At 29.9% G+C, this 13472-nt stretch overlaps 1 protein-coding gene across 1 annotated transcript; it reads right to left on the reverse strand.

Annotated features, from left to right (window-relative positions):
• Positions 1-7330: 7330 nt before the first annotated feature.
• On the reverse strand, positions 7331-13261 carry LOC126723886 (uncharacterized). The gene is made up of 11 exons (XM_050427867.1): positions 13074-13261; positions 12940-12980; positions 12763-12830; positions 11551-11600; positions 9333-9486; positions 8982-9226; positions 8666-8875; positions 8428-8520; positions 8224-8325; positions 7778-8131; positions 7331-7654 (listed from the first exon to the last, which is right to left on the reverse strand). Exons 6-11 carry the CDS (start codon positions 9021-9023, stop codon positions 7607-7609), a joined length of 849 nt encoding a protein of 282 aa, XP_050283824.1. The 5' UTR covers positions 9024-9226; positions 9333-9486; positions 11551-11600; positions 12763-12830; positions 12940-12980; positions 13074-13261; the 3' UTR covers positions 7331-7606.
• Positions 13262-13472: the final 211 nt, after the last annotated feature.

A 13472-nucleotide genomic window follows, 5' to 3' on the forward strand; every position in this document is an offset into this window, starting at 1 on the left:
GTAAGATATCCAATTGTTTTAATCAAATAATTGTGAAATCATTAATGGAATTAGTCCCATGTACTTGCTCAGGCACAACTCTCATGTACCCCCCAATAAAAAATCTCTTTTTTATTAAATAACCTCTTACAATATCAAATTATTATTCTCGTTTCATTTACCAAAGCAGATTATTCTAATTTCATTTGACTAAATTCAATTAAATCCAATAATAATATTGTAATGAGCAATGTATGGAACTTGGATGTAATTGATTTAGATCAGTTAAATACTATAGGAGACGTGATTAGAAAATTTTAAAGCACAAAGGATGTCAATAAATATACATAAAAGTATAAAACTACAGCAAGTCTAGGCATATTTTTACCCAGTAAAATAATGTCAAAACTCACAACATGGAAAATTCCACGTGTGTGTAAAACGTTTAGTATTTAAGAGTGAGTCCCAAGATGGTGAGAGATCATTATTTTGAACAATATTTTGTTTGTTTGGTTTAATTTTTAGACCTAGCTACAACAGGTTAGAAAGAAGAGATTTGATTTTGAACTAACTGAGCAATTCTGCTTATCCACGAGACAATTGATTTTTTATTTTTATTTTTTGTTTATCTAGGACATGCACGAAACCTAAAATAAATATTGGCCATTCATTAATAATTAAGGAGCCCAACCTAATAAAATCTGCTATGAGCAAATCTAATAAGTACATCAAGCAAATTATTGAATTAGATGAAAAAAAATCTAACCAACACGGAACTACATTTTTTTTTTTTCCAAAATATCCATAGATATTAGATCGAAGGATCTCCAAATGTGTGGCTAGCATACCTGAATTTCAAAGTTGCCAAATAATAATTGAGCACATTCAATACTGAAACACAGTCAAGTTTGGCTGGAAATGGAATATTAGGTTACTGACTTTACGTATTTAAATGAATAAAACATGTGGTCGTTTACATTTAAAAAAAAAAAAAGTAATAATTAATCTACAACGTGTTTAGATTAAAAGACATCCCCTCATCTGATAATAATCAAGTGAAAGAAGCAAAAAAAAAAAATTGTTAGTTCTTGTTAATCTTCTATCTTGAAAAAAAATGTAAAGTAGCTATACCTAAAAAACAAAAATGATTTAACTATGGAAATTGTATAGTAAGTTGTAAGAGATGACGTACGTGTGAAGCTAATTCTTGGGGGAAAAAAATTGTATACACAACCCTAAAATGGTTTTTCCCTAAAACATGGACTTTTTGAAGTTTAGAGAAGTTTTGAGCATAGTTATCAGAATTCATAATGGAGGGAATATGTTTTTTTTTTTTAAGAGAGTTCTAATCTATGTTGTCCACTCCTAATCTTTATTATCAGATCAAGATACTAATCAGTCTTTGGTGTAAGCGATGATTAAACTCCGGATTTCTTATTCAATCATTAGAGACCTTACCAGTTGAATTAATTGGAACCTACATAATAGAGCCAATGCTGATTTATTGAACTGTCAAGAAAGAAGTATAAGGTTGACTAGTAAAAAAAAAAAAAGAGTCCAATAATTGAATTAATATGGAATTTATTTTAAAATATATAAATAAAGTAAAGAATACAAAAAAAAAAGAAAAAAGAAGTTAAACTATAAAATTATATATATACTATACATTAAAATTAATTGGAAAAAATAAATACAAATAAATTTTTGGAATTTTTTTGTCCTCAAATAAGAGATTTGAAGTTTAAACCTCTCCTACACCAAAACCAATTAGTGTTTTGGCATGATGAAAAAGATCAATCATTATAAAACAGACATCATAGGTTTAATTTTTATATCATATCTATAAAAAAAAAAAAAAAATTCAAATATAGGATTTTATCTATACTATTTATAAGATGATTTCTCTCTTTGTGCTTGACTATTTTATGTGGTTTAGAAATATTCCTAAACTTAAGTTTAACAGGAAAAAAACTTAAGGACAACCCAGTAAATATATATCTCCAATTTTATTTAAAATGCCTGCAAAATATGATACTCTTCTACTAATCTATGTGTTCAAAATAAACTTATCCAAAATTTAAAAATAAAAAATAAAATTATGACACTAGACCAAAAAAAAGAGTCTCACGCAAAGCGTGTATTAGGGGTGTTCACCAAACCGCATAAACCGCACAAACTGTACCAAAACCGCCCGCAAAATGGCATAACTGCACCGCAACGTAAGTAATAGTGCGCTGCACCGTACCACACCGTATGGTGCAATGCGATTTGTAGTTTTATAATAAGAAAACCGCACAAACCGCACCGCATCCTCCCTATATATTAATATATTTATTTATTTTTAATATTAAATATATTATTAATAGTTTAATATTTTAACCATAGCAAGTGTTGACTAGAAAAGCCAACCCAAAATAAAGAAAAACTAGTTCAATAATTTAAAACTTGGCCCAAAAAAAGGGAAAAAATAGTTTTGGGATGAGTAGGAAAAACCCAAAATTTGAAAAATATACCAACTTCAAACCGCATCTTATATATAGTATCGCACATGTGACCGTAAAAATGAGGTGCGGTGCAGTTATGGTTTTGGCAAAACTCTAACCTGCACCACTCCGCAACGCACTGCACATGTGACCGCAAAAATAAGGTGTGGTGCAGTTACGATTTTAACTAAACCGCACCGCAAAGTGCGATGCTAAAAATGGTCCAAAACCACACTTCAAATACCCCTAGCGTGTATGATAAGGCTAGTGTGTGTGTGTGTGTGTGTATATATATATATATATATATATATATATGACTAAAAAATTGACACTACCAAAAAAAGATTCTGTAGCCATGTTTTTAAAACGTGGCTATAGGTCAGAAAAGCAGAATACTTAAAATACCATAAATAACCATGAAAAATTGAAGTATATATGATTATTTCATTATTTGATTAATATAGTAGAAAATTATAAAAAATTATAAATAAAAAAAACCAAACAGTTAGAATAAAACTATATACTGGTGGTTCGGTATTTTTCTAAAAACTAACAATTCTGCAAATCCGACATTTTCTTTTATAATGATCTTGATTTATATTGTTCATTGATTTAATCAATGTTTTAAATTTCCATTTTGGTATGATATTGATAGCTATGGTTTTAACTATAATACTTAATCTCATATAATATTATTTTATAGGTAAATCATTAATTGTGTAACTTGTAATCAATCCCTTGAGATTTTGAGTGTAACATAAAACCTACCTCTAATATTCTTTTAATTGAAATTAATATGGACATGTGTTATTATATGAGTAACTTATTGTTTGTTTTTAAGAATATTTTATTAGTTTACTAATGAAACAACATCACATGGGTGTTATAAGTCACAATTTTTTCATATTTTATGAAAGAATCACAAAGTGATTTTGTATATATTTTGAAAGAAAGAAGAAGAAGAAGATAAAACTAAGGTCCATCGAAGTGGGTATCCTAAGTAATTTGTACAATAAGTTTTAAATTTTTTTTTTTAAAAAAATATATGAAATAAGCTGTAAATGTTATATATAACAACTGACCACTTCTCATCAAATTCATCCAAAATTAGAGAAAAGTGTAATGAGAGTCTATTCCTTACATCTCTAGTCTCCAATTTCTCTCTTAAACATATGAACATGAGAACTTTATGTCTAATACAAAAGGTAAAAAACTTATGTAATAACATATCCACCATATTTGCCCAAGGCATTGGGCAGGATTTAAATCAGTTTTGTTTGGATATTGAACCCACATGTTAATGACGTTTATTACTCTATCATATTTCTACATAAAAGATCGAAGAGAGATTTAAAGTGATGGCAAATACAAATTCTCATGTAATCAAGCTATTGTGTATGCAATAAAAGACAATTAGACAAAGATTTAAAAAAAAAAAAAAAAAAAAAAAAAAAAAAAAAAAAAAAGAAGACAAAAGCTAGTATACAACTCAAAGTATTGTAGCTCAACAGTACTGTGCAGTCTTCCTATTAAGAAAATCCAAGCTCAAATGCCTCCCCTTTGTGTAACCCAAAAACAAAAAAGTATATATCTATGGTAAAGACATATCAGCATATTTGCTCTATGAATAGGGACGTTAAATGATGGCAAATACAATTCTTTATTAGGAGAAATTCATAAATCATAATTTTTTTTAAGGATAGAGTTTGACTACAAACTAAACAATAGAAAGATGATAAGTATTTCTATTATGTGCAATGCATTTGACTCACTTAAAATGATTGTATACAATCACTTAAGTATGGTTTAGTAAGTGGACATATTACCATTTTCGTATTGTGCTCTAACCAAGTTTGTAGCCAAACTTTATCATACTCTTAATTATAAAAATGGGGTGTGAGTGAGTGATTGTTATTTCCCCTTCTCATGTGTGTTGATTAGAGTGGTGATTTTGAAGAAATTATGATAAATCATAACTAGTGTACGAACCTTGTGGTTACATTTAGGTGTGAACTCCGCATTTGAGTACATAACTATTGACCCTTCATGTGCAAATTATAAGCTAACAATGGGATGCTAGTAAGATGTGTTACCCCCACACTAGGTAATCGTTAACTTGTTTTTAATATTCTTTACCAAGAAGTAATAACCGTATCCACAACCACAAGAGGAGAACGTGGAGGGGTTACACCATAGGAGGATTTAAACTAAGGACTTATCTCTCATGATACAAAGAGTTGTCAGTTGAGTTACAATGCTTTTGACATTTTAACAATAATTTAATCTCTCATGATCCATGATGATACAAATTACCAATGTATATAGTGGCAAGATTAAAAAATTTAATTAATTAAACATTTCAAGAGTATTGTTGCTTTATTGAAACTTTCTAATATTTCCAATAAAAACGTTCAAGGTTCAAATTCCTTATTGTTGTAATTATCAAACAAAATAAAAATAAAAATTAAATGCATATAATTTATTTTGGTAAGAAATCTAATATATGATAAAGTTTTCGAATTATAAATGGTAACATAGTTGGAGCCCTTTCATTTATGTTACCTACATAGTATATTTTACCTGGAAAGAATATAAATGCTCCATATATACGTTTATGCTAAGAAATCAAAGTTGTGATTATCCTTTCTTTATTTGCATCCCAACATTAACACAAGGCATGCTGTTGTGGTATATGTGTTTAGGGATGTCAAGAGTAATGACTCCCAAGCAATTTTGATTATAAATAGACTTTCTTGAACCTTTTAGTCTCACTAGAATAATTTTCATTGATGTAGTCTTATGAGAGCGTTTGTTAGATGATATTGATTTATCGGATCAATGATTTACCAGATTTAAAAATTATGTCTAGGTTGAAGACTCTTAGGGTAATGCATGAATATAGCTCAATTGGTCTTCAATCAGGTTAGTTTATAATTTATCTTGAATTTTTTTTTTTTTTTTGGTGATGATCAATATGAAGTTTGTCTTTCTTACTCTTTATTTTTGCTTGCAGATTGTGTTAGATAAATTAAATCGTGCATCAACGAACTCTAGAAAATCCACCTTGTGCTGCCAATTGCAGCCACGTATGGGGTACATCTGCCTTGCAAGACATGAGAAAGTCCTTGATTGCAAAATATTACTTTTCCCCTTGTAAAATGGTATTAACCATTAAAATCCCATAATGGTTTTCATAGCTATGCCATGGTTTTGTTTTTGTCTTTTTAATTCTAACTACATCTCCAATAATATCCAATTATTCTAATTAAATCTTTACAATAAGATGTCCAATTGTTCTAAATTTCTAATAAATAAATTTATTTAGCATTTTTAAAACCATTAATGTAATTAGTCCCATGCACTTGGTCAGGCACAACTCTCACGTATCCCAACTCTCTTTTTTATTAAACTTCTTACGATATCAAATTATTCTAATATCATTTACCAAAAAATTATTCTCATTTCATTTGACTAATTTCCATTAAATCCAACAATTAATATTTTAATAATTAGCAATGTATGGAAGTAATTGATTCAGATTTTTTTTTTTTTTTTTTTTTTAAATACAAGATAGAATTCTACTCTAGCTTAATCTAAGTGTATATATGTGTGAAGCTCCTTCCGAAGACTTGAATCCTGACCCTTGCCCCCCATATCCCACAAACACTTATACTTGTGGAGTAACTATCGCACTAAGGTTATACGGCGGTGATTTAGAAAAATTAAATACTATAGGAGACGTGATTAGAAAAATTTAAAGCACGAAGAATGTCAATAAATATACATAAAACTACAGCAAGATCTAGGCATATTTTTACCCTGTAAAATAATGTCAAAACTCATAACTAGAAAAATTCCGTGTGTGTGTAAAACGTTTAGTAATTAATAAGAGTGAGTCCCCATATGGTGAGAGATCTTTATTTTGAACAATATTTTGTTTGTTTGTTTTAATTTTTAGACCTAGCTACAACAGGTTAGAAAGAAGAGATTTGATTTTGAACTAACTGAGCAATTCTGCTTATCCACGAGACTTGATTTTTTGTGTTTATCTAGGACATGCACGAAACCTAATAAAATCTGCTGTGAGAAAATCAAATAAGTTCAAGCAACTTATTGAAGATGAAGAAAACCCTAACCAACACAAACTTTTTTTTTTTCCCAAAATATCCATAGAAATTAGATCGAGGGGTCTGCCAACTCTTTTTTTTTTTAAATGAATGGGACACTAGAAGAAATCTGGGTTTAGGTGACGTTTTAAAAACGTCACTAAAAACCCAAAAAAAGTCACTATAGACACAAATGGTCTATAGCGACGTTTTCTTTTGCGACGTTCAAAAACGTCACAATAGAGCGGTCGCTATAGATCTATTGCGACGTTTTGAAAAACGTCGCCATATGTTATTCTTTAGTGACGTTTAAGAACTTTTAATATTACAATTTCGTATATAATGTTGGAAAATACATTTAGCGACGTTTTTAAAACGCCACAAATAATCACACCTATAGTGACGTTTCAAAAATGTCACAAAAGCATTTGTTCCCTTATTTTTAGTGACATTTTTAAAACATCGCTATAGGATTGATTATTTGCGACGTTTTAAAGGTGTCACTAAAAAGGATTTCTTCTTACTTTTTAGTGACGTTTTCAAAACGTCGCAAAAACCTGCTCTTTTTTTTTTTTTTTTTTCAAATATTAAAAATGCTATATAAACCTGCTTAAAATTGAACAATAACTAACACAAACTTTTAAGAAATCAAATATACCTATTGATCATCAATATTCCACAATAACACATTAACCATAGTTTCAATATATATATATATATATATATATATATGTTTAATACCAATACATATATCATCTTAAATTGAACAAAATACTTGTCTACCTACATATAAAAACAACCACCTAAACTATGACAATATTAAACAAAGTACAATACTTCCAAAATAAATGTGGTTGTAACAAAACACTTGTCTACCTATACCAAAAAAGAACCACCACCCAAACTATGATAATATTATAAACAAAGTACAATAGTTCCAAAATAATTGTGGTTGTTCAAAATAACTATGTAGTAGCCCATGGAGTCCTTAAAACATTGCATGTACCGCTATATGCTAGTTTCTTGATGGGATGAAGCCTATGACCTGTAAGGAGTTGGAGATTGATGATCTAAACCGAAACCACCCTAAATACAAATTAAAGTATCTAATAAGTTCATAAAGTAATCATTTCTAGTAACAAAATAATAGTTACTATACTTAAAAAATTTAAAAACCAAATACATTCTTAAAACATTAAAATTTAATACCCGACTAGCTTCTGAAAAATGATTTTGCTGATTTTGCACTAGTTGCATCAATTGGGTCATTTGCTCCTCCAAGTTTTCATAACGATTCACTTTCTCCGTCAAAGAAGCCACTTGATTCTTCAACTGAGTCACTTTAGCATCCCTTTCTTGGCTTCTTACTTGAGCAATTGCAGGAGTGCTCTTGGCAGGATGCATACTTGGAGTTGGGCCAAATCCCACACCTCGAACACGACCATTGCGCTCATTACCAAACACTTGAGCATATACATCATTTGGTGCCCATGCAATACTACCAGTAAGGTCAGATGATTGCACACGATTTGAGGACTCACTCAACAGTTCGTTGATTTTTTCCTAATATTCAAAATTTGAACACAATAACACATTAGAAATTAACAATGCTAATAGATTCAATATTACTCTTAGCAAATCATGATATTACTTACAATGTTGCCTTCTGCTACGGTGTTAACTGGAGTACCATCTTTATGAAGATGGAGTTTTACATATACATCCGCACGCTCTACAGGATGCCCAAGCGTTGTTACCTAAATTATGGTCATTTCATTTATTTAATTAGGAATAATGGTTTCATACAAACTTAACAACAATCTAATAAGTCATTTACAAGATAATTATTAAGTCATTACCATTTCTTCTGCATATGAAGCAAAGTTTTTTGAACCACCAGTATGCATATTTGTTTGCTTAGAACGACTGTTCTTGTTTTTCAAAGCAAGCTCCTACGTTCAAAAAAATTACATATTTAAACAAAGTATTATTTGAATATATTTTTCATGGTAGATATTCAATGTAGAATAAAGATATTCATATGAATGTTCTTGTTTTGATGATGATGTATTAAAGCATATCAATATAGAATAATACCTTCGTTTTTGGTAAACTCCAATACTGAACAAGGTCTTCATAATCTTCAGAAATTACATTTGGTGGTACTCGTGCTCTATTTCCTCTTCCTAGGAAATACTTCTTCTTCAAAGCTGACTTGTGGTTCTTCCAAGATTTTGCAATTAAGGACAATGTCCTATTCTTCATTGCCTCCAACTTAGTAGGTTCTTCAGGCAAAATCCATTTTGACTACATGCAATAGCTTAGTTAGCAAAATCCATATCAAGCTAAACATTTGTGTAAAACTCAGTACAAGATAGAATAATACACATATAGTCTATAACTTCCTGAATACCTGAACAATATCCCATATTTGTTCCTTAAATTCATCTGGCATTCTTGTCCAATTCTTATACTTAATTGGGCACAAATGGGGTTTTCATGCAATTGTACCCAACCAACCTGTGAAGTTCCTCCCTGCCTTCTTAATTGGCTGATTTGAACTTGTTAATGGCAATTCAATCTTGTGATTTTCAGGGAGATTCCAAATGAATGAGTACTTGCTAGCACCACAAGTAGCACGTACTGGAAGCGGCACAACTATAATGAGAATAAAACAATAAAAGCCATTGTCATGCAATATGGGATATTTGTCAAACAATGTTAACCATAATCACAAACATGATCTTAGAAATATATAAAATACCTGGATTTGGTGCATTTGATGGATTAACTGTGGATGATTGGCCAATTTCTTGTTGTGACTCATGATCCACATCTTCATTAGAGGCTTGTTGTGACGACCTTACCGAAACGTCACGTATAACTAAACCTTTCATTTTCATTTATACCTTCAAGAACTAAAATAAGCAAAGAAGATTTATATCCATTTCTATTCATATCTTCATTCACACAACAAATTCAAAATCACATAGTTTTATAAACGTGCAAATAAGATTACACATAATCTTAAATATAATAAACAAACCACATCAAGTCTATTTATATCCCCATTAACACAAATGGATTAAGTCTTGTATCTCTACAAACTTAAGTAAAAACCATAGAAGTAGAATTACACATACACTTAAATATAGTACACAACATATTCAAAACCACATAGTTTCATAACATGCAAATAAGATTACACATAATCTTAAATATACTAAACACTTCTAATATGAATGTAAACCACCTTATAGCACTATGCAAGCCACCCGCTTGCTCCAACTCAACAATCCACCCCAACACAATTATCATAATCACAAATATAGAATGTAAGATTAAGTCCAAAAATTAATCAAAAAATATAACTCCAATACAATTTCCAAATTTAATAAATCCACCAATAAAAAAGGAAAAAAATTGAACACAAAGAGAGAAAGAACTAGATAGAGCTCACAAGACTAGAGAAAGAACTAGATGCCTTATATATTGAAACTAGATTTCATAAGGTGAATTCTTACAAGCTACTTGTTAATTACTAAATTTTTTTCCCCAATAAATGTATAAGTGAAATAGTTAAAGCCATGATTTGTAACTAGTAGTGCTGAGGTGTCATCAAATTGGAAGTCACAGTTCAAGAAATCAAGGTAGCATAAAAATAAAAATTTGTTATAGAGTTGTTGTGATACTCTAGGTTGTGGGAATTGAATTGTACAAGTGTGTGCAACACCAACATGTCCTAAGTTTCGCATTTAACATGTACTATAGATCAATTTAGGCTATTCATGTGATTAAGATGAGCCCCAATTATAACTAATGCTTTGGGGCATAATGTAGATATAGCGCTCCCTTAGGTAATAACAAATGGCATTAAAGCTAGGGTGATATTTTGATTATGCAATTTAATTATGCTGAATATTTGATGAAGTTTTGATCAATTGTACCCATTTGACTTCAAGTCCTGTTTTCCTTATCCCCCCCCCCCCCCCCCCACCCCCACAACCTAAAAGGTAAAAAGCTCAAAAAGAAATATTTATATTCTTTTTAACTAATAAGAAAAAAGAAATTTTATTAATGGAGAGAATGTTTCAATAATTATATAATAAAGCTACCACTATCCAATGATGCCAATACAAAAATGTAGCTAGTCACTAAATTTAGATTTTATTATCTTCCTCTCTTTGAAGAATGTTTCTAGCTAATCTATGAGTAGCATCACATTGAAATGTGAAGCATTGACCAAGTTTACTATTGGCATAATTTTCCAATTTTAGGGATGAGGTGGGTTTTGCAAATAACCAAAGTATTAAATAGTAGAAAAGATGTTTGTGACAAACAAATCTTTGTTCATAATTGGTAGTCATTATAATTATTATAACTTTTGCAAATCTGTGACAAATGAGTATTAGTTCATAATTGTAGTCATGGTAATTCGTATAAGTTTTGCACTTAGACACTATGCTCCTCTTAATACGTTAGAAATACTCAATATATTTTTGTTTGATTGAATTGAAATTTGTTAATAATAATAATTATTTGGAATTTGTAGTAGTTCTATTCCTTGTTTTGTTTCTCATTAAAAGATGCTAGAAAGACTCAATCAAGTGTCAACCATATCCATCCAAATTTCCAAATTTAATAAATACTTCCAATATCAATTACAATGACCTTATAACACCATGCAAGCCATCCGCTTGCTCCAACACAACAATCCACCCAATATAATTATCATAATCATAAATATAAAATGCTTACAAGTATTGAAGTCCAAAAATTAATCAATAAATATAACTCAAAAATATCCATTCAAATTTTCAAAAAAATTATAAACACTTCAAATATAAATGTAAACCGCCTTATAGCACCATGCAAGCCACCTGCTTGCTCCAACTCAACAATCCACCCCAACACAATCATCAACATCTCAAGTACAAAATTTTAAGCAAAAATTACTTACTATACTCAAGCCAAGCACGCACCTTTCCAAAAATATAAATTCCAAACTTATCACAATAAGTGAGTAGTTAACCTGCAAAAAAAAAGAGGACACTAAAAATAGTTCCAAAATAAGTGAGTAGTTGTCCTAGTACATTCGAAATCTATTAAATTTTTTTTTTTTCTAATTTAATAGTTCCAAAATAGAAACTATTTTAACTCTAGTAGCTTTAATTTTAAAAGTTAAAAGTGTTTTTTGATAACAAAAAGAATGAAAAGAAAAGGAAAATATTCCCCACCTCAAATCCCTTGTTTTTCAATGATTAGACTACAAGTTTTTTATTGACTAGATTTTTATACTCTACTAAATATTAGAAAATGAAAAAAATGATTTTTTAGAAAATATTTTTTGTTGAATCGGATAGAGTTCATCATGACTAAACTTGCCATCAACTAGAAGTCTAGGACCCCATTTGGTTATATTTTCATCAAGCTTTCACTTTTTCTACATGCATGGAAAACACCTAGTGTATAAATAATTAATAGGAGACACTTTGCTGTAGATATTGAAAAAAAAAAAAAAAAAAAAATGAAGAAGAAGCATCCTAGCTATTGATAAGGATCCATCCCCTGCCATTGATTTCAAAATATGGATATAATATTGAAAAAATGTAATTGGGAGCCATTGAAGTTTTATTTTGGTCTTATAGTGAAATAACTTTGGCTTTTGCAACAACACGTACTGTTTTGCTCACAAACAGACAAAAATTGACTAAACCAATGTAACTGTAGAAATGACTATAGACAATTTTTATATACTATAGAAATTTTTCAAAAGGATGTTCAAATTGCAAATGGAAAACTGTTGACAATTTGAATTTTAAACTGATGTCAATCTAAAGCTTGATGTGCATATTGTCTTAGGTGGTCCATCAAGCTTTTGAGGCCATAATAGATATCTACTGCATGCTAATAGTTGCATGCTAATAGTTCACTTTTTATATATTAGCCCTTTGAAGATTTTATATAGTGGGTACACTTTTTATATATTAGCCCTATAATAATAATAAATATATAAACTTTCATGGATAAAAAATTATCAATGCTTCCAAGAATTGCATTCCCAATAAACATCACACAGAGCCATATTTAAAAAAGAAGTCAAGATTTATTAAAAAATATAATAATAATAAATATATAAACTTTCATGGTATAATATTGAAAAACAAATATGTACACTCTAAAAAAATACTTACAATGATTCAGCCCATGATCCTCAAGTCCTTTTGCACAAGAAGCCAAATCTGAATAAGAGTTTTCTCTACTAATTTCCAACCAAAATAGAAAAACAGAAAAAATTAGCACAAAACTCCATGACCCATTAAAGAAAAATCAAATCAAAGCAAACCCATTAGCTAAAAACAAATACTCACACTCTAAAGAAACTTAAACAACAAAAAGATTCCAACCAACACTGAAAAATAGCAAAAATTAGCACAAAAACATAGTGACCCATTAAAGAAATACCCAATTAATGCAAACCCATAAATTAAGAACAAAGACTTACACTTTGAAGAAACTAGAACAACAAAAAAGAGGGAAAAAAGTATGGTGGTGGTAGTGGGTCTTGGTGGAGGACGACGACGGCCGCGGTGGCTATGGTGGTGGCAGTGGGTGGTAGGCAAAATGTGTGGTGGTGTTGGAGAAAATGGCTCACAAACAAACAATAGGAACAAAAAAGAAAAGAAATGCTTAATGAATAGTTGACTAAACAAAGGAAAAAGTGGGACACGGAGTGGCTAACTAAAAAAAAAGAAAAAGAAAAAAAAAAAAGAGGGAAAAAAGTGAGGGAACCTGAAAAAGTGGCGAAATGTCAAAAGTTAATAACGTATTGCGACGTTTTAAAAACGTCGCTATAGTCTTTATAAAACGTCGCTATAGAGTACATTTTCCTTAATAACTGTTG

This window comes from Quercus robur, chromosome 1, assembly GCF_932294415.1.
Source record: "Quercus robur chromosome 1, dhQueRobu3.1, whole genome shotgun sequence".
Taxonomy (NCBI): Eukaryota; Viridiplantae; Streptophyta; class Magnoliopsida; order Fagales; family Fagaceae; genus Quercus; species Quercus robur.